Here is a 22024-nt window from a genome sequence, read left to right on the forward strand (position 1 = left end):
CAGTGGGATGCAGGGTGGTATGCTGCTGGATAACACCAGCTGGTCTCCCATCCAGGGACCAACCAGGACCAACCCTGCTTAGCTTCAGAGGCAAGCCGGCAGTGGGATGCAGGGTGGTATGCTGCTGGATAACACCAGCTGGTCTCCCATCCAGGGACCAACCAGGACCAACCCTGCTTAGCTTCAGAGGGAAGCCGGCAGTGGGATGCAGGGTGGTATGCTGCTGGATAACACCAGCTGGTCTCCAATCCAGGGACCAACCAGGACCAACCCTGCTTAGCTTCAGAGGCAAGCCGGCAGTGGGATGCAGGGTGGTATGCTGCTGGATAACACCAGCTGGTCTCCAATCCAGGGACCAACCAGGACCAACCCTGCTTAGCTTCAGAGGCAAGCCAGCAGTGGGATGCAGGGTGGTATGCTGCTGGATAACACCATCTGCTAAATGACTCAAATGTAAATGTAATGTGTATGTATGTATGTATGTGTGCATTTCTGTTTGTGTGTGTGAACCTCTGCTTGAAGTCAGCATAGATGATTCTGCTGGGGAAGCCCTTCCTGCAGATCCTGATCCCCTCCAGAACACCATTACACCTGAGCTGGTGGATAACCAGGAAGTTCTCCATCAGACCTGGAAACACAAACCAAGTCTCTTTTAATACTCATAAACAGGTTCAAGATTGAGCTCGTTAAGGTTACTGATACTTTACTGATTACATAAAAAATATATCACTCAATATTTCTTGTACCTGGAGTCTTTGACTCGTTGGGGATCAGGCAGCGCACAAAGTGAGGATGAGTGCTCCTCAAGTTGGTCATCAGCTTGCCCAAGTTCTCCTGTAAGAGGATTACAAACCATTTTTTAAATATAAATCATCGATGATAATCGATGCACCTTTTGAAGGACTGAATATACACATTTCAAAAGATCACCCTGAACTGCGAGGACACAGTCTGCATGGAACCACCCTTCTTCTTGCCTCCTTTCTTGCTTGTATCTGTTAAAAAGGGCAAAAATAAGAGATCATTATAAACAAGACAATCTCGGGTTAACTTCACATTTATCTTAATGCAAATGTTGTTGAGTAAATTAACCCAGGGAAATGTGATACATTCAAAGACTTTAAAGAAAATGCAGGTTGGAGGTCTAACTACCCACTGGGCAGAAACAGGTTAAATCAATGTTGTTTCAAAGTCATTTGTTAATGCATTGTGACGTGGAATGGAAAATACACTGGATTTGAAATGTTATCTTCAAGTTAATAATTGATATGTTGAATTCACGTCTCCATCTCAACCAAAAATTGAAGTTAAATAATGTGACTAAACTAAATCAAACTTTATTTAAAGTGCATTTAGAGTTTGATTAGATTAGATTTAGTCCTATTCTTTAACATAGATTTTTGCTTGAGATGGAGACGTGAATCCAACATATCAATTATTAATTTGTAGACAAACTGCATATTGAATTGTGCTTGGTTGTCAGCGCAACCAAATATCAACATTTCAAGGAGATGTTTCTTCTGCTTAGATCTGTGATTTCATCTCCTTTGACTCAAATTAATAATTGAAATGGTGGATTCACGTCTCCATCCAAACCAGAAATCGAATCAAGTTTTAAATGCACCTTAAATAAAGTTTAATTTGATTTAATCCTATTCTTTAACTTTGATTCTTGGTTGCGATTGAGATGTCAATCCAACATACTATTATTATTTTTTTTTATTTTTTTCACCTTTATTTAACCAGGTCAGTTGAGAACAAGTTCTCATTTACAACTGCGACCTGGCCAAGATAAAGCAAAGCAGTGCGACAAAAACAACAACACAGAGTTACACATGGAGTAAACAAACGTTCCAGTTTGTAGACAAACTGGAATTAAAGCCAGACTAAGTCAGTGGCACAAAAGATAAATCTCCTTCAAATGTTGATATTTGTTTGCTTTGACAACCAAACACAATTCAATATAGCCTATTAACTTGTCGAAAAGGTAAACAAATTATATGTTGGATTCACGTCTCCAACTAAACCAAAAATAAAAGTTAAAGAATAGGATTAAGCCAGTGGCTCAGATGAAACTATCCTGCATTAGATATCCTTTAAATGTTGATATTTGGTTGAGTTGTCAGACAAACACAATTCAATATGACTTTTGCAATACAGTAAATTTCCTAAAGTTAAGGCAAACTAATGTAACAGTATTTATTCAACCTTAAAATGAGTTACACATCCATGGCCACATGTTCTGGTTAGCCTATTGTAACTATAAATGTCTTCTTATGTAATCATAGAAAGCTTTTAGTTGAAAGCGCAGCGATAACACATTTAGATGAGAACTAAACCAAAAATCTGACATTTGTTTTTCCATTGGAATTTGGTTGTGCTTTAATATGGTTAAAAGCATATTGATAACACATTAGGATATCAATAAACTTCTGGCTGTCTTTTTGAATTGGTGAATAAAGGTTGGAATTTGGTTGATCAATGCGTCAACCAATATTACCCACATTCCACGTTGAAATGACGTGGCGTGCTCAGTGGGTATCGCTTAGTTACATCTGTTGATGTGATGCTAGTCTTACCCTCAGGTGGGGCAGCAACATACAGGGTAGCCAACAGTTTGACTGAGGACTTCCCGTACAGCTGAAGAACAGAGTCGTTCAGGGGGTCCTTGTTTTTGTCCAGCCAGCCAGTGATGTTGTAGTCCACAGTGCCGGCGTAGTGAACCAGGGAGAAGTGGGCCTCTGCCTTGCCTTTGGCAGGCTTGGGCTTCTCAAATGCCTGGTTTTTGCCAAGATGCTGGTCATAAAGCTTGTTCTTGAAGGTAGTGTCTGAAGACTTGGGGAACATGCACTCCTCTTCAAGGATGGAGAAGATGCCCATTGGCTTCATGAAAAGAGATGTATATCAAATTATTGAAATGTACAATTAGGATCACATTTATTCATTTACCAAACATGCTGTTATAGGATTATATTCATTTAGGGGTATGTCATAGGAAACATACTGAGTTCTCAACAGTCAGATTCCTCGTACCATTGTGATAATCCCACACAGTGCTCCCTATGAGCTATGCTGTTACGGTCCATTTTAATTCTCACAGACAGCTTACCTTCTCAATTAGCTCAATGCAGGCAGCCAAGTCCATGCCGAAGTCAATGAAGGCCCAGACGATTCCCTCCTTCTTGTACTCCTCTTGCTCCAGGACGAACATGGTGTGGTTGAAAAACTGTTGCAGTTTCTCATTGGTGAAGTTGATGCACAGCTGCTCCATGCTGTTGTACTGTTGAAGGAATTTCAAAAGGGATCATTTCATCGTACAAGGCTGTAATCCCTCTCAATCACAACTAATTGTCTTGTTCTGGTCTCACGCTCACATCAAAAATCTCAAACCCGGCAATGTCGAGCACACCAATATAGTACTTCCTTGGATTCTTGGTGTCCAACATCTGGTTTATACGGATGACCATCCACAAGAACATCCTCTCATAGATGGACTTGGCCAGGGCCGAGACGGAGTTATTGACCTGTAATAATAACAGCTCAAATGAATGAGATGTTGACCATGTCTAGTAATAAGGTGATAAAAGGGGAAAAACACATTACTATTCGCTTCTGGGGAGTTGCAGCGATGAGACAAGATAGTCATTGAATTTGGGAGAAAAGGGGGTAATGCACTCATCCCCAAAATAATTCCTGTGCTCAGAAGATGCTGTTATTTACCACCTTACCTGAGGCACAGTCTGTCCCTTGGTCACATACTCATTGCCGACCTTCACTCTGGGGTAGCAGAGAGCCTTCAACATCTCAGCTGAGTTCAGGCCCAGTAGGTAACCGATTTTATCAGCCACTGGAGAGAGAACCAACAACCACAGACTCAGGCTTGTTTCTGATGTCATAATGACAAAATCATTTGTGGGTTACGTTTTGATTTTCAACCACATCCACCATTTCAAATCAATTCTGGAGGTAGGAATTTGGTCTCCTGCCTGACTCATGTGGCACTGTCTATCTTAAGTGTTTTATTTCTATGTTTGGAAATGGGACTAATGCTTTCCATATTGTATATTAATGAATGGGACTAATGCTTTCCATATTGTATATCAATGAATGGGACTAATGCTTTCCATATTGTAAATCAATGAGTGGGACTCACCTTCTGTGCCATCTGGCTCGGCCTGCTCCTCACGTTGCTTCTGCTTGAAGTGCAAGTTGCCATGGTGCAGTACAGCTCCTGTCAGCTTGTAGATGCCCATCTTCTCCTCATTAGTGAAGCCTAGGATTCCAATGGCATCCTGGCATTGGAGAGGACGTATAACAGTGATTAACTGACGATAATTTGTTCAGCTACAGCACGATACAGTGCTCACTACAGAACAAATTGTATGAATGGAATTGACTGGCTTCTCTGTTTCACATACCTTTCCTAACACGCTAGTAGATGGCAGCACAAAAGGAGTTTTAACACAGTTCCACAGGGCATTTAGCGGCACTCTCTTGTGGATGTTTTACATGTATGTGCCCCAAGGTGAAGTGTGAAGGCCTAACTAACACAAGGCATTTAGAATCAAACTAAAACATATATGACAATTCCCAGCTGCCACCAAGTTTAAATTGCTCAGTGCATTCAGTGTGTACGGTGGTTCTACCCATTCCATATCTAGAGTTTGATTAACCCTTTGTATGACTCACATCTGTGGCATCCAGCTCTTCCTTGTCGTTGATGCTGGCCACAGTGATCTGACCCTGGCTGCACATGGGGAAGTCGTAGGGGTTGGTGGTGATGAGCGACATTTCTGTGAACAGCAGAGGACGGCTTGTCAGTTAAATCTCTTAGAATTCTGCTGTCTACCTTTACAGTATCTCTCCCTCCTTTACTCCATAGGTGGACTCAAGGATACATGTAGTATACAATAATGTCATGACTTTCCCTCCTGGGTGAGGATCAAAGGGAGCCCCCCCCCCCCCCCCCCTCTCTCCCACCAGAGAGGAAGGGGGGCGAAGTGGGGCCGGTCCTAGGACTTTAACGACCGGTCGTAAACTTCCACTCTCTCTGCACTGCAATCCTTTGTGTGTAGAGAGAGACTCCGCCCAAAACTTTAACATCAGCAGGACATTGAAACAATATTTATACCGTAAATAATGAGGGAAGTGGTTGTGAGGGACTTAAAGAACAATCATACTACTTTCCGTATGAAATATTATAGTTTATTTTGATTTTAGAGTACCTGAGGATTGAATAGAAATGTCGTTTGACTTGTTTTAACAAAGTTTAGCGGCAACTTTTGGGACTCCTTTGTCTGCATGTTGAACGAGCGGATTACTGAAATCAATAGCGCCAACTAAACAGACTTTTTGGGAATTAACCTCTAATTCCTCCCAATCCCGGATCCGGGAGCACCCCCATCAGTAAAAAAGCTGACTAGCATAGCCTAGCATAGCGTCACAAGTAAATACTAGCATCTAAATATCATTAAATCACAAGTCCAAGACACCAGATGAAAGATACACATCTTGTGAATCCAGCCATCATTTCTGATTTTTAAAATGTTTTACAGGGAAGACACAATATGTAAAGATTTAGATGCACTATTGTAAAGTGGCTGTTCCACTGGATATCATAAGGTGAATGCACCAATTTGTAAGTCGCTCTGGATAAGAGCGTCTGCTAAATGACTTAAATGTAAATGTAAAATGTAAATCTATTAGCTAACCACGTTAGCAAAAGACACCACTTTTTTTACTCCACCATTTTTTTCCTGCATAGGTAGCTATCACAAATTCGACCAAATAAAGATATAAATAGCCACTAACCAAGAAACAACTTCATCAGATGACAGTCTGATAACATATTTATTGTATAGCATATGTTTTGTTAGAAAAATTTGCATATTTCAGGTATAAATCATAGTTTACCATTGCAGCCACCATCACAACTCTCACCAAAGCGACTAAAATAACTACAGAGAGCAACGTGAATTACCTAAATACTCATCATAAAACATTTCTGAAAAATACACAGCGTACAGCAAATGAAAGACAAAGATCTTGTGAATCCAGACAATATTTCAGATTTTTTAAGTGTTTTACAGCGAAAACACAATATAGCATTATATTAGCTTACCACAATAGCAAACCACACAACAGCATTGATTCAAGCCAAAAATAGCGATAACGTATAACCCAGCAAAAGATATACATTTTTTCACTGACCTGCTCAGAATTCTTCAGATGACAGTCCTATAACATCATATTACACAATACATATAGAGTTTGTTCGAAAATGTGCATATTTAGCGGCACAAATCGTGGTTATACAATGAGAAAAGTAGCCAAGCTGCCAACAAAATGTCGGGAGAAATCTTGGGAGAGGCACCTATTCTAATCGATAACTAATCATAAACTTGACTAAAAAATACAGGTTGGACAGCAAATGAAAGATACATTAGTTCTTAATGCAATCGCTGTGTCACATTTTTAAAATTAACGTTACTACGACATACAGCGTGCGTTAAAGCGAGACCGCACGGAAATTAATGGCGGATTATGCATTTTACATTTTTCAACAGAACAACGAATTAACAGCATAAATAGTTCTTACTTTTTGATGTGCTTCCATCAGAATCTTGGGAAAGTTGTCCTTTGTCCAAAAGAATCGTTGCTCGGTTGTAGAATGTAGTCTTCAACGTTGCAATTAGCAGTAAACATTAGCCATGTGGGCCAGACATCACCAACTCCCTAGAACGCAACACTAATAAATATCCAAAAATCGCAATATACTGACATAAACTGATATAACTCGGTTTAAAATAACAACATTATGATGTCTTTAACAGCTATATCGAATAAAAACAGAGCCGGATATATCTAAGAGCTATAACCGGAGCTTTCTACTACGACATGCCAAGGTCCTTCCTGCGTCAGAGCGAAGTGAACAAAGACCGGACCCTTCCTTCCCAAGCTATTTATAACCTCTCAGATCTGCCTAGAGACTCCATTTCAAATCTCACTATTCGCTGACATCCAGGGGAAGGCGTATGCAGTGCATCTCAACCAATAGAAGACAGGCAAATTAATAAACTGACCTGGAAACAGCTTGCAGAATTCTGCATTCTCACATCCTCATAGGAAAAATGCTCTAACTCGAGTTCTGTTTTACTCACAGATATAATTCAAACGGTTTTAGAAACTAGAGAGTGTTTTCTATCCAATAGTAATAATAATATGCATATTGTACGAGCAATAATTGAGTACGAGGCAGTTTAATTTGGGAACGAAATTATTACAAAGTGCAAATAGCACCCCCTATTGAGAAGAAGTTTTAAAGAATAATTTTAAATAACAAAACGACTATTTATGTTGTAGCTGGGACCCTTGGGATTGCAAACAGAGGAAGATCTTCAAAAGTAAGTGATTTATTTTATCGCTATTTGTGATTTTATGAAGCCTGTGCTGGTTGAAAAATATGTTGATGTGGGGCGCCGTCCTCAAACAATCGCATGGCATGCTTTCGCCGTAAAGCCTATTGTAAATCGGACAATGCAGTTAGATTAACAAGAATTTAAGCTTTTAACCGATATAAGATACTTGTATGTTCATAAATGTTTAATATTACGATTATTTATTTGAATTGCGCGCCCTCCAATTTCACCGGATGTTGTCGGCTGGTGTCCCGCTAGCGGGACGCCTATCCCCAAGAAGTCAGAACAATCAGTGTATAATCTATCCTGTGTGTGTGTTTATGTAATTCTGTGTGATTATTTAGTTAGTTAGTGAATAAATAATTCAGCCAATTTGTGTATCGCTGACTCATCATAGAGACTAGGGTTCGTGCAGATTTTTGGATATTACGAAGTTCAGAATGAGACTGAAATAGGAGCAAATGATTGATGCATGACGGATATTATATCGAGATATTCTGATATTCTTGAGTTAAGTCGGGAAACGGTAACTCATTAAATTATATTTTCCCGTGGTGCTGCAGATTACTACTTAATGAATTGTTATATGATTCATTTAATTGCGTAATAATTGAAAGTGGTATGTAATTATTCAATGAATAGCTGTCATCGCATTAATGGTAGTAATGTCACAACAATAAATAGCATGAAAAGAGGGGACTGAGACACCTGGACTAGTGCTTCACAGTTCATTACTTGGTACCTTGAATGTACCTATTTTAATAGTATTAATAGTGTGGACCATTAACCATTTTTTATAAGTTCCACAGATAGGGGTGTAATGTTCTCTGAACCTCTACATTTCCATACCAACTATCTCAGGTTTGTGGCCTGTCATCATTTGGAAGAAGATGTGGTAGCCTCTCTCATCGGGCAGCTGGAAGGACACTCTGGACTTCTCCAGCAGGTCTGAGAGAGAGAGAGCGAGAGAGAGAGCGAGGGCGAGAGAGAGAGCGAGGGAGAGGGAGAGGGAGAGAGAGAGAGAGAGAGAGCCAGGGTGAGAGCGAGGGCGAGAGAGAGAGAGAGCAAGGGAGAGAGAGAGAGAGAGAGAGACAGATAAAGTGAGAGAGAGAGAGAGAGAGACAGAGAGAGAAAGAGAGAGACAGATAAAGTGTGAGAGAGAGAGAGAGAGAGAGAGAGAGAGAGAGAGAGAGAGAGAGAGAGAGAGAGAGAGAGAGAGAGAGACAGACAGACAGACAGACAGACAGACAGACAGACAGACAGACAGACAGACAGACAGACAGACAGACAGACAGACAGACAGACAGACAGACAGACAGACAGACAGACAGACAGACAGACAGACAGACAGAGATTACAAAAAAAGATCTCAAAAAAGTATGTGTGAATTTAGGAAAGCATTGAGAAACAATCAAAACCAACTCACAGGTCTCAATGTCAGCTTTAGCCAGTTTGCCTCCTTGGAAATGAATCCTAATGAATTTACCCTATAGTAGAGCATGGGGGTTAGAAATAGGTCAACTATTTTGATAGACCCCTTTAAATGTTACAGTTTGTAGGACATATATTGATACAACAATAGGGAACTACTAAAATAAATGTTTCCAATGCAAGGTAACTTCCACAGTATGCCCTTCATACTTACAAAGCGAGACGAGTTGTCGTTCCTCACTGTCTTGGCATTACCGTAAGCCTCCAGCAGAGGGTTAGCTGCAATGATCTGATCCTCAAGAGACCCCTGATTGAGACAAACACAAGTAGCTCGGAAACTGATAAAGAGGTAAAGTTTGTTTTTGCTAAATAGCTTGAACACTTTTCTTGAAACAGGATTCACAGCTGGAAAAAAGAGTTTACACAGCCCATCAGACTGAAATGTGTTAAAAAGGCAAACACAAGCCCTAACCCTAACCTACCTGCATTTTGCCGGGCTCGTCCTTTTTCTTTTCACCACCAGACACTGCAATGGTGGCGAAGTACTGGATGACACGCTTGGTGTTGACAGTTTTTCCTGCACCGGATTCTCCGCTGGTTTATATGAGAGGGAAATAGGGGTTTCAGTCACATGTTTGAGTATCAGATTGGGATTCACTAAAATAGCATTGAGAATACAACAAATATTCACAGTAATCGACTTATCATTACGCGTAGCCTAATCCAATCATAATGTCGTGTATTTTCATCACACCCAAGTTATAATAGAAACACTTTGAAATGTTTGTATACAACTTACGTAATCAGGACGGACTGGTTCTCATTATCTGGAACCAAAAACACATTGCTTATCATTTTGGGGCGACAGGTAGTCTACAGTAGTGGTTAGAGCGTTGGGCGGCAGGTAGCCTAGTGGTTAGAGCGTTGGGCGGCAGGTAGCCTAGTGGTTAGAGCGTTGGGAGGCAGGTAGCCTGGTGGTTAGAGCGTTGGGCGGCAGGTAGCCTAGTGGTTAGAGCGTTGGGCGGCAGGTAGCCTAGTGGTTAGAGCGTTGGGCGGCAGGTAGCCTAGTGGTTAGAGCGTTGGGCGGCAGGTAGCCTAGTGGTTAGAGCGTTGGGCGGCAGGTAGCCTAGTGGTTAGAGCGTTGGGCGGCAGATAGCCTAGTGGTTAGAGCGTTGGGCGGCAGGTAGCCTAGTGGTTGGAGCGTTGGGCGGCAGGTAGCCTAGTGGTTGGAGCGTTGGGCGGCAGGTAGCCTAGTGGTTAGAGCGTTGGGCGGCAGGTAGCCTAGTGGTTAGAGCGTTGGGAGGCAGGTAGCCTAGTGGTTAGAGCGTTGGGCCAATAACCGAAAGGTTGCTGGATCAAATCCCAGAGCTGACAAGTTAAACATCTGTTGTTCTGCCCCTGAACAGAGCAGTTAAACCACGTTTCCCCGGTAGGCTGTTGTTCTGCCCCTGAACAGAGCAGTTAAACCACGTTTCCCCGGTAGGCTGTTGTTCTGCCCCTGAACAGAGCAGTTAAACCACGTTTCCCCGGTAGGCTGTTGTTCTGCCCCTGAACAGAGCAGTTAAACCACGTTTCCCCGGTAGGCTGTTGTTCTGCCCCTGAACAGAGCAGTTAAACCACGTTTCCCCGGTAGGCTGTTGTTGTAAATAAGAATTTGTTCTTAACTCACTTGCCTAGTAAAATAAAGGTTAAATAAAATCATACTCAAGCAACATGTATGGCATTTACACAAATCACTGATGATTAACTTAGAGAAATTTAAATAAAAGGATTGTGGGGGATGTTTTGTTAGACTTCAGTGCAGCTTTTGACATTATCTGCCGCTGGAAACACACGTGTTATGGCTTTACGTCCTCTGCTATATTGTGGATTGAGTCATGGCTTTACGTCCTCTGCTATATTGTGGATTGAGTCATGGCTTTACGTCCTCTGCTATATTGTGGATTGAGTCATGGCTTTACGTCCTCTGCTATATTGTGGATTGAGTCATGGCTTTACGTCCTCTGCTATATTGTGGATTGAGTCATGGCTTTACGTCCTCTGCTATATTGTGGATTGAGTCATGGCTTTACGTCCTCTGCTATATTGTGGATTGAGTCATGGCTTTACGTCCTCTGCTATATTGTGGATTGAGTCATGGCTTTACGTCCTCTGCTATATTGTGGATTGAGTCATGGCTTTACGTCCTCTGCTATATTGTGGATTGAGTCATGGCTTTACGTCCTCTGTGGATTGAGAGTTATCTGTCTAACAGAACACAGCGGGTGTTCTTTAATGGAATCCACCATAATCCAGGCAGCTGTTTAGGTCACTTACTTGTCTCATTCTTTACTAATGACCTGTAACTGGCACTGAGTAAATCAAATCAAACTTTATTTCTCACATGCGCCGAATACAACAAGTGTAGACCTTACCATGCAATGCTTACTTACAAGCCCTTAAAACTTCTTGCGACTACAGGGGGTGCTGTTCCGAATTAGCATTTTGTCGTCTCCAAATTAAACTGCCTAGTACTCAATTCTTGCTCGTACAATATGCATATTATTAATTCTATTGGATAGAAAACACTTTCTAGTTTCATACAAAGTTGGAATGATGTCTGTGGGTGACCCAGAACTCTTTCTACAGCGAAATCCATGACAGACAGTGAAAGGTCTGAGAGCGAAGCTCTGGTTTCAGATCAGTTTTTAAGGTCTCTGTCTATCCTATGGAATGACACGAACTGCACCCGCCTTCCCCTGGATGTCAGTAACCAATGAGAAGTGGAATGGGCCTTCTCCGTAGCTCTCAGAGGTTATAAAAGACCAAGGAGTGAGAGTAGCCCCCCTTTCGACGCTCGCCCTTACGCAGGAAGGGACCTCCGGATGCCATTTTCACAGGCTCGGTTATCAACTTGAAATGTATCCGTCTGTAATTTAATTCGATATAGGACTTAGAAACATCATAAGGTAGTTAATTTAAACCGTTTTATAGCAATTTATATCCGTTTAGTGCGATTTTGATGCATTTCTATGTGAAGCACCGGGCACATTTCGGGGTCCCGGTCGAACGTTAGCGGGCATTTAGACGGACAAAGGACATCTTTCGACCAAAAGAAGATTAAACCCAAGAAAGAATACATTGCCCAAGAATCTGATGGAAGAACAGCTCAAAGTAAGCAATATTTAATATGATAAATCGTTGTTCTGTCGAAATATTTTAAACGCATATTTCGCCATTTTGTTTGGTATAGCTTCACTTGGCGAACCCTGTATTGAAAAGTAAGGATAATTTTAAAAATGTAAGTCAGCGGTTGCATTAAGAACTAATTTGTCTTTCGATTCCTGTCAACTCTGTATTTTTTAGTCAAGTATATGATTAGCTTTGGATTAAACTAGATCACTCTGAAAGCTGACGTCCCTCATTTTGATGCTTGAGTTGTGACTATTTCCATTGTATAACCACGGTTTTGTATGGCTAAATATGCACCTTTTCGAACAAACTGTATATGTATGTTGTAAAATGATGTTACAGGAGTGTCATCGGAAGAATTCTGAGAAGGTTAGTGAAAAAATTAATATATTTTGGCGATGATAACGTTATAGCTCCCTTTGCCTTGAATTCATGCTCTACTAACGTTTGTACATGTGGTATGCTAACTTATCGATTTATTGTGTTTTCGCTGAAAAACGCTTAGAAAATCTGAAATATGGTCTGAAATCACAAGAACTGTGTCTTTCCATTGCTATGCTTTGTCTATTTTTATGAAATGTTTTATGATGAGTAAATTGGTCATACACGTTGCTCTATCTAGTAATTCTAGTCGATTTGTGATGGTCGGTGCAATTGTAAACTGTGATTTCTACCTGAAATATGCACTTTTTTCTAACAACACCTATCCTATACCATAAATATGTTATCAGACTGTCATCTGATGAGTTTTTTTCTTGGTTTGTTGCTATCAATATCTTAGTTTAGCCGAATTGGTGATAGCTAGTGGTGGAGAGAGAAAATGGTGGACAAAGAAAGATGGTGTATTTTGCTAACGTGGTTAGCTAATAGATTTACATATTGTGTCTTCCCTGTAAAACATTTTAAAAAACAGAAATGATGGGTTTATTCACAAGATCTGTATCTTTCATCTGGTGTCTTGGACTTGTGATTTAATGATATTTAGATGCTACTATTTACTTGTGAAGCTATGCTAGCGATGCTAATCAGTGTGGGGGGGGTGGGGGGTGATCCCGGATACGGGGTTGATACTCGTGAAAGGTTAACCAACAGTGCAGTTCAAGAAAAGTTACGAAAATATTTACCAAATAAACTAATGTAAAAATGTATAAAAAGTAACACAATAAAATAACAATAATGAGGTTATATACAGGGGGCACCGGTACCGAGTCAGTGTGCAGGGGTACAGGTTAGTAATGAGGCTATATACAGGGGGTACCGGTACCGAGTCAATGTGCGGGGGTACAGGGTAGTAATGAGGTTATATACAGGGGGTACCGGTACCGAGTCAATGTGCAGGGGTACAGGGTAGTAATGAGGTTATATACAGGGGGTACCGGTACCGAGTCAATGTGCGGGGGTACAGGGTAGTAATGAGGTTATATACAGGTGGCACCGGTACCGAGTCAGTGTGCAGGGGTACAGGGTAGTAATGAGGTTATATACAGGGGGTACCGGTACCGAGTCAATGTGCGGGGGTACAGGGTAGTAATGAGGTTATATACAGGGGGCACCGGTACCGAGTCAATGTGCGGGGGTACAGGGTAGTAATGAGGTTATATACAGGGGGCACCGGTACCGAGTCAATGTGCGGGGGTACAGGGTAGTAATGAGGCTACATACAGGGGGCACCGGTACCGAGTCAATGTGCGGGGGTACAGGGTAGTAATGAGGCTACATACAGGGGGCACCGGTACCGAGTCAATGTGCGGGGGTACAGGGTAGTAATGAGGCTACATACAGGGGGCACCGGTACCGAGTCAATGTGCGGGGGTACAGGGTAGTTGAGGTAATTTGTACATGTAGGTAGGGGTGAAGTGACTATGCATAGATAATAAACAGCGAGTAGCAGCAGTGTACAAAACAAATGGAGAGGGGGTCAATCTAATGGTCCGGTGGCCATTTAATTAATTGTTCAGCAGTCTTATGGCTTGGGGGTAGAAGTTGTTAAGGAGCCTTTTGGTCATAGACTTGGCGCTCTGGTACCGCTTGTCGTGCGTTAGCAGAGAGAACAGTCTATGACTTGGGTGACTGGAGTCTCTGACACTGCCTGTGTGTCTATGTATGCTGATGACTCAACACTACATGCTGCTACAGCAAGTGAAATCACTGCAACACTTAACAAAGAGCTGCAGTCAGTTTCACAATGGGTGGCAAGGAATACATTAGTCCTAAATATTTGTTTAACTAAAAGCCTTGTATTTGGGACAAGTCATTTACTAAACCTTAAACCTCAACTCAATTTTGCAATAAATCATGTGGAAATTGAGCAATTTGAGGTTACTAAACTGCTTGGAGTAACCCTGGATTGTAAACTGTTATGGTAAAAACATATTGATAGCTATGAAATGTGCTATGTTTTTAATTGTATATAACTGCCTTAATGTTGCTGGACCCCAGGAAGAGCAGCTGCTGCCTTGGCAGGAACTAATGGGGATCCATAATAAACCCCAGGAAGAGTAGCTGCTGCCTTGGCAGGAACTAATGGGGATCCATAATAAACCCCAGGAAGAGCAGCTGCTGCCTTGGCAGGAACTAATGGGGATCCATAATAAACCCCAGGAAGAGTAGCTGCTGCCTTGGCAGGAACTAATGGGGATCCATAATAAACCCCAGGAAGAGTAGCTGCTGCCTTGGCAGGAACTAATGGGGATCCATAATAAACCCCAGGAAGAGCAGCTGCTGCCTTGGCAGGAACTAATGGGGATCCATAATAAACCCCAGGAAGAGTAGCTGCTGCCTTGGCAGGAACTAATGGGGATCCATAATAAACCCCAGGAAGAGTAGCTGTTGTCTTGACAGGAACTAATGGGGATCCATAATAAACCCCAGGAAGAGTAGCTGCTGCCTTGGCAGGAACTAATGGGGATCCATAATAAACCCCAGGAAGAGCAGCTGCTGCCTTGGCAGGAACTAATGGTGATCCATAATAAACCCCAGGAAGAGTAGCTGCTGCCTTGACAGGAACTAATGGGGATCCATAATAAACCCCAGGAAGAGCAGCTGCTGCCTTGGCAGGAACTAATGGGGATCCATAATAAACCCCAGGAAGAGTAGCTGCTGCCTTGGCAGGAACTAATGGGGATCCTTAATAAACCCCAGGAAGAGTAGCTGCTGCCTTGGCAGGAACTAATGGGGATCCATAATAAACCCCAGGAAGAGCAGCTGCTCCCTTGGCAGGAACTAATGGGGATCCATAATAAACCCCAGGAAGAGTAGCTGCTGCCTTGGCAGGAACTAATGGGGATCCATAATAAACCCCAGGAAGAGTAGCTGCTGCCTTGGCAGGAACTAATGGGGATCCATAATAAACCCCAGGAAGAGTAGCTGCTGCCTTGGCATTTTACATTCAAGGCTAGTGAAATCAGATATTCCCAGCAGACTGTTCAAACCTAGACTAGAAAGCAGTAGATACCTCTCTAAAGCATATTTTAACTTCCTTCCATCCATTCATCCATCCATCCATACATCCGCGAGAGCTCGTACCGATCTGCATGAACTGAAAGGCGTTGTCAGAGACGGAGAAGATATGGGGTGGAGCCTCCATCCTCTTCTTCCCTCTGTAAGCGTTGACAACCTCCATGTCGTACACGGGGAGCCACTTGTAGGGGTTCACCGTGGCACAGAACAGCCCAGAGTAGGTCTGGATGAAAGGGATTCAATTCAATTAGGGGATTAGCAAAATCTGACTGACATTTACCTGGATTTCTGTGTGAGGATGTGGGTGTACACTCTGAGATACTGATGTAGATCTGCTGTATTGGTATGTGTTCGTTTCTACCATTCACGGATGTGTAGTATTGTATGTGTGTGTTTGTTATGTTCATGTATGTGTGTCTGTGTTTATGCAGGCTACTTACATAGATCATCCATGCTGCGTAACGCTCTTTGAGGTTGTACAACACAGAGGCTTCATTCAGGTAGGTCATCATGGCCATGTCCTCAATCTTATCGTATTTAGGGGGGTTCATCTGGAAGATGTCTGCATCTTTGAACTCTTTTCCTTCCTGAAACAGTCAGAAATCTAGATGCAGATCAAACTGGACACGACTGAAAACGTGTTGCTCATTAAATACACGTGTGTATTTGTATGTGCAGCCCTGTTCAATCCAACTACATTGTAGTTATCTACATATAAACTACATATATATTATCACCCACTGACACATACATGGAGATTTTTGACTAGTCAATATAAAAATGATGCCATTTTTAAACAGTAGCTATAAAAATCATGTGTTTAAAGGTTATATTCTGTTTACAGAAAACAAATAAATCCTTCTTATTAATCTGTCTTTTGTTACAATTTTTTTCTTTAAGGGGGAGATCAAGCTGATCCTAACTGTTACAGGCTTAGTTCTATTTTGCCATGTTTATCAAAAGTGTTGGTAAAACTTGTCAAAAATCAACTGACTGGCTTTCTTGATGTCTGTAGTATTCTCTCGGGTACGTAATCTGGTTTCCACTCAGGTTACGGATGTGTCATTGCAACCTTAAAGGTCCTCAATGATGTCATCATTGCCCTTGATTCTAAGCAATGTTGTGCTGCTATTTTTACTGACTTGGCCAAAGCGTTTGATACGGTAGACCATCACATTCTTGTGGGCCAGCTAAGGAGTATTGGTGTCTCTGAGGGGTCTTTGGCCTGGTTTGCTAACTACCTCTCTCCACTGCCAGTCACCAAGGGAGTACCCCAAGGCTCAATCCTAGGCCCCACACTCTTCTCAATTTACTTCAACAACATAGCTCAGGCAGTAGGAAGCTCTCTCATCCATTTATATGCAGATGATACAGTCTTATACTCAGCTGGCCCCTCCCCGGATTTTGTGTTAAACGCTCTACAACAAAGCTTTTTTAGTGTCCAACAAGCTTTCTCTGCCCTTAACCTTGTTCTGAACACCTCCAAAACAAAGGTCATGTGGTTTGGTAAGAAGAATGCCCCTCTCCCAACAGGTGTGATTACTACCTCTGAGGGTTTAGAGATTGAGGTAGTCATCTCATACAAGTACTTAGGAGTATGGCTAGACTGTTCTTCTCTCAGCACATATCAAAGCTGCAGGCTAAAGGTTAACTCTAGACTTGGTTTCCTCTATCGTAATCGCTCCTCTTTCACCCCAGCTGCCAAACTAACCCTGATTCTGATGACCATCCTACCCATGCTAGATTACGGAGATGTAATTTACAGATCGGCAGGTAAGGTTGCTCTCGAGCGGCTAGATGTTCTTTACCATTTGGCCATCAGATTTGCCACCCATGCTCCTTATAGGACACATCACTGCACTCTATACTCCTCTGTAAACTGGTCATCTCTGTATACCCGTCGCAAGACACACTGGTTGATGCTTATTTGTTCAACTTTCTTGGGCCTCACTCCCCCCTATCTGAGATATCTACTGCAGGCCTCATCCTCCCCATACAACACCCGTACTGCCAGTCACATTCTGTTAAAGGTCCCCAAAGCACACACATCCCTGGGTCGCTCGTCTTTTCAGTTCGCTGCAGCTAGCGACGAACACGCAAACTGGACAGTTTTATCTAAATTTCTTCATTCAAAGACTCCATCATGGACAATCTTACTGACAGTTGTGGCTGATTTGTGTGATGTATTGTTCTCTCTACCTTCTTGCCCTTTGTGCTGTTGTCTGGGCCCAATAATGTTTGTACCATGTTCTGTGCTGCTACCATGTTGTGCTGCTGCCATGCTGTGCTGTCATGTGCTGCTGCCATGCTGTGCTGTCATGTGTTGCTGCCTTGCTATGTCGTTGTCTTAGGTCTCTCTTTATGTAGCGTTGTCTCTTGTCGTGATGTGTGTTTTGTCCTATATATTTTTTCATATAAAAGAATATATATATATCCCAGCCTCCGTCCCCACAGGAGGTATTGTGCCTTTTTGTAGGCCATCATTGTAAATAAGAATTTGTTCTTAACTGACTAGCCTAGTTAAGGTTTAGAAAAATAGAGTAATTCCACAAACTTCAACACTTTTCAAATCAGGCTTACCTCCTTAGTGCCGTTAGGATTTGTGACTGTCACAGTACACTTTCCGTCGGCCCTGCCAGTAATTAAACCCTTAAGGTAAAGCTCCTTGGCATCTGACACATAGCAGGAATTCTTTGAATCAAAGGGTGCTGTTTGTGCCTCAATCCTCTCCCTCTCAGGCTTACGGAGGTATATGGCAGCCTTGCCGTAGATGGCCATCTCCGCGTCCGTGCTCATGGTGACGGATCACTAGGAAAGAGATTAAATAAGAAAAAGAAAGGACTCTGTGGCGCTTCCTCACTAGTCATCAGAGTTAGGTGAGCGACATATCTCATATAATATTTTTTGTCACTTTTAATGTGAAGACTAAAACCATGTCTCACCTTCTTTCCCTCCTCCTACAGATTACGTTGTACTTCTTGGAGGATGCTGTGAAACAGTAGGGGGGGTGTGAATATTCACAAGTCCAAAGCCTTATCATTTAGCCCCCGAATCATTTTTTTTTTGAATGGCATCATTCAACACAATCATTACAGCCATTTCCAATTCAGCTACAGGTGCAACTGGTAACTTTCATTTTCCTAGTGGCAACTCACTTTACTACACATTATGTAAAGAATTCAAATGTACACCCCTGAAAACTCAGTTACATTATAGACCACTCAAATTCCAAACAAGTGCAGGAGCATCACATTTGACAGTAAATGAAAGGTACAGATTTGAAGTAAAACACATTTAAAGTAATACACATTTTTTAAGCAACATTTTAAATCAAAGCCACTTGATTGCATATTGTAACATCTTTCAATAGACACGTAAAAAAAATGTAGAACTAAATTTAAACAGTGCAGTTAGTTACTGTTGCAGATGCTGAGCACAAATATGATCCAAAGGTAAAAATGTGAGGAGATGGAGACAGCCTTACCACAGAGGAAGAAGGTATCTGACTTGTGGATGCTGGTGCCTCAGTCTCCTTATATCTGGTTGAAAGTGCCAACCAAGCACAAGTTAATTATGGACCACTCTGGTTAAGGAAATGGATTGGAGGAGAGACCTCTGTATTTCTCTGTCTTACCAGCGTCACCAACTTCCAGGAGCACCACACTACATGACTTTGGAATTGAATATTAGTCTCAATTTATTTTCACTGAATTTATATAAAGGATAGCGGCCATTACCAAAAAATTATGACATCATCAAATACCACTGGGACTCAAATACTGTAATGGAGTGAATCCACTCTATTAAATACATGTTTAAAACCTTTAACAAATGTTTAGATATTTAAGTAGACAGAAGATATTTTTTGGCCTGTTTTGTGGGTGGAGAGAACATTTTTTTACCCTGCAGACTAAGAGTTTATGACAATTTATTTTAAAGATATTGCATGATATGTGACCTTTGTTTTTGTATTTGAGGGACATGTTTCTCTAAGCTCCAAACTTGGTCTGGGGGGGGGGGTAGAGGGGGACACTGATATACTGTTAACAAAGTTTAGGAGGGGTTGTGGGGATGTGGAGGGTGACACTGATATACTGTTAACGAAGTTACGCTCGGGAGAGTTGGATTATTCACTAGAGTTGGGTTGAAGCATTAGGTTGCAAAGAGAAGGACAAACTGAATTGCTTTCAAGGAGGGCTTGAATTGTGAGTATGACGACACCTATTTTCATCATGACCTAAAGCTACTGGGTTTCTTCCCAAAATTGTAAAGAAAATGTTGTGATCCATTTAATAAACACAAGAGACCACTAAATTAGATAAAAGGGTGTAGTGGCAGTAGTAGGACCAGCGGCATCTAGTGGGGCAAATCTGGTACTTTCACACTAATTTATGATAAAGAACGCTTGTCAGACATAGAGAACTGATACTGTATACTGGTTGTTGGAGTGGGATTGGGGTGGGAGCTTATTTTCTCAGAGATCAAATTATATTTCAACAAAATAATGTTTCAGGAGTGCTAATCATATCTGTTCATAACTACATAAGTGATTTCAGCACAATCTGAGACGACGGGTGTCAATCCTCTTTCTTGTGCTTTTTGAGGCGGAAAGAACCATCAAACTTTATTGATTTAGAACATGGGGAAGTCCTTGCTGAGTACTGCAGTGATCCCCCGTTTCCTAAAACAATAACACATGTTGGCTATAAATTGGCTAGCCATCAAGCTGTCAGGGGAAGCACTCACTACACGCTGACTCACAGACACTCAGGTGGAGATGTAAAGTGTGGTTATTTAACTAGGTTAACTATGGTTATGTATTATAGAGTGGTTGTGGTTATTTAACTAGGTTAACTATGGTTATGTATTATAGAGTGGTTGTGGTTATTTAACTAGGTTAACTATGGTTATGTATTATAGAGTGGTTGTGGTTATTTAACTAGGTTAATATATATATATATATATATTTATTTATTGTGGAGTGGTTGTGGTTATTTAACTAGGTTAACTGTGGTTATTGTGGTTAATTTTACTAAAATACTTCAATAGTCATATGGAAAAGTCGACAGACCCTCTCCAAAAGGCTTTCGGAGCCATCATTGACTCCATCGGTTTTGTCCAACTCATCTCCGAACCTACGCATTTGCCACAGTCATACCCTGGATCTAGTTTTGTCCAACTCGTCTCCGAACCTACGCATTTGCCACAGTCATACCCTGGATCTAGTTTTGTCCAACTCGTCTCCGAACCTACGCATTTGCCACAGTCATACCCTGGATCTAGTTTTGTCCAACTCGTCTCCGAACCTACGCATTTGCCACAGTCATACCCTGGATCTAGTTTTGTCCAACTCGTCTCCGAACCTACGCATTTGCCACAGTCATACCCTGGATCTAGTTTTGTCCAACTCGTCTCCGAACCTACGCATTTGCCACAGTCATACCCTGGATCTAGTTTTGTCCAACTCGTCTCCGAACCTACGCATTTGCCACAGTCATACCCTGGATCTAGTTTTGTCCAACTCGTCTCCGAACCTACGCATTTGCCACAGTCATACCCTGGATCTAGTTTTGTCCAGTGGAATTAATACTGTGGATATAAATGTTTTTTCTAGTAATCCTGTTCTATCGGACCACCATTTTATTACGTTTGCAATCACAGAAAATAATCTGCTCAGACCTCAACCAAGGATTATCAAAAGCCGCACTATAAATTCTCAGACAACCCAAAGATTCCTAGATGCCCTTCCAGATCCCGGACCTGCTGTTTTCTACTCTCCCTCTCTCGCTCTCTGACTCTCTCTACCGCACCTGCTGTCTCAACCTCTGAATGGTCAGGCTATGAAAAGCCAACGGACATTTACTCCTGAGGTGCTGACTTGCTGCACCCTTTACAACCACTGTGATTATTATTTGACCCTGCTGGTCATTTATGAACATTTGAACATATTAATCTAGCCTTAATGGTCATGTACTCTTATAATCTCCACCCGGCACAGTCAGAAGAGGACTGGCCACCCCTCAGAGCCTGGTTCCTCTCCACCCGGCACAGTCAAAAGAGGACTGGCCACCCCTCAGAGCCTGGTTCCTCTCCACCCGGCACAGTCAGAAGAGGACTGGCCACCCCTCAGAGCCTGGTTCCTCTCCACCCGGCACAGTCAGAAGAGGACTGGCCACCCCTCAGAGCCTGGTTCCTCTCCACCCGGCACAGTCAGAAGAGGACTGGCCACCCCTCAGAGCCTGGTTCCTCTCCACCCGGCACAGTCAGAAGAGGACTGGCCACCCCTCATAGCCTGGTTCCTCTCCACCCGGCACAGTCAGAAGAGGACTGGCCACCCCTCATAGCCTGGTTCCTCTCCACCCGGCACAGTCAGAAGAGGACTGGCCACCCCTCAGAGCCTGGTTCCTCTCTAGGTTTCTCCCTAGGTTATAATCTCCACCCGGCACAGTCAGAAGAGGACTGGCCACCCCTCAGAGCCTGGTTCCTCTCTAGGTTTATTCCTAGGTTCCTGCCTTCATAAGAAGTTTTTCCTAGCCACCGTGCTT

At 42.3% G+C, this 22024-nt stretch overlaps 1 protein-coding gene across 2 annotated transcripts in view; it reads right to left on the reverse strand.

Annotated features, from left to right (window-relative positions):
- LOC120038864 (myosin heavy chain, fast skeletal muscle-like) overlaps positions 1 to 18275 on the reverse strand; it is a 43294-nt gene extending 25019 nt beyond the window's left edge. The window contains exons 1-17 of one of the 2 annotated variants that reach the window (XM_038984447.1): positions 18060 to 18275; positions 15920 to 16054; positions 15546 to 15702; positions 9649 to 9676; positions 9332 to 9443; positions 9064 to 9156; positions 8845 to 8905; positions 8268 to 8366; positions 4690 to 4793; positions 4154 to 4292; positions 3729 to 3847; positions 3375 to 3524; positions 3110 to 3280; positions 2580 to 2883; positions 931 to 995; positions 747 to 834; positions 511 to 628 (exon numbers count right to left, since the gene is read on the reverse strand). In XM_038984447.1, the coding sequence (XP_038840375.1) occupies positions 511 to 628; positions 747 to 834; positions 931 to 995; positions 2580 to 2883; positions 3110 to 3280; positions 3375 to 3524; positions 3729 to 3847; positions 4154 to 4292; positions 4690 to 4793; positions 8268 to 8366; positions 8845 to 8905; positions 9064 to 9156; positions 9332 to 9443; positions 9649 to 9676; positions 15546 to 15702; positions 15920 to 16054; positions 18060 to 18275 (2159 nt within the window). Of the gene's footprint in view, positions 1 to 510; positions 629 to 746; positions 835 to 930; positions 996 to 2579; positions 2884 to 3109; positions 3281 to 3374; positions 3525 to 3728; positions 3848 to 4153; positions 4293 to 4689; positions 4794 to 8267; positions 8367 to 8844; positions 8906 to 9063; positions 9157 to 9331; positions 9444 to 9648; positions 9677 to 15545; positions 15703 to 15919; positions 16067 to 18059 lie in introns of both variants that reach the window. The other variant, XM_038984446.1, reaches the window with a different exon arrangement.
- Positions 18276 to 22024: the final 3749 nt, after the last annotated feature.

This window comes from Salvelinus namaycush, unplaced genomic scaffold (assembly GCF_016432855.1).
Source record: "Salvelinus namaycush isolate Seneca unplaced genomic scaffold, SaNama_1.0 Scaffold241, whole genome shotgun sequence".
In the NCBI taxonomy this organism is placed as follows: Eukaryota; Metazoa; Chordata; class Actinopteri; order Salmoniformes; family Salmonidae; genus Salvelinus; species Salvelinus namaycush.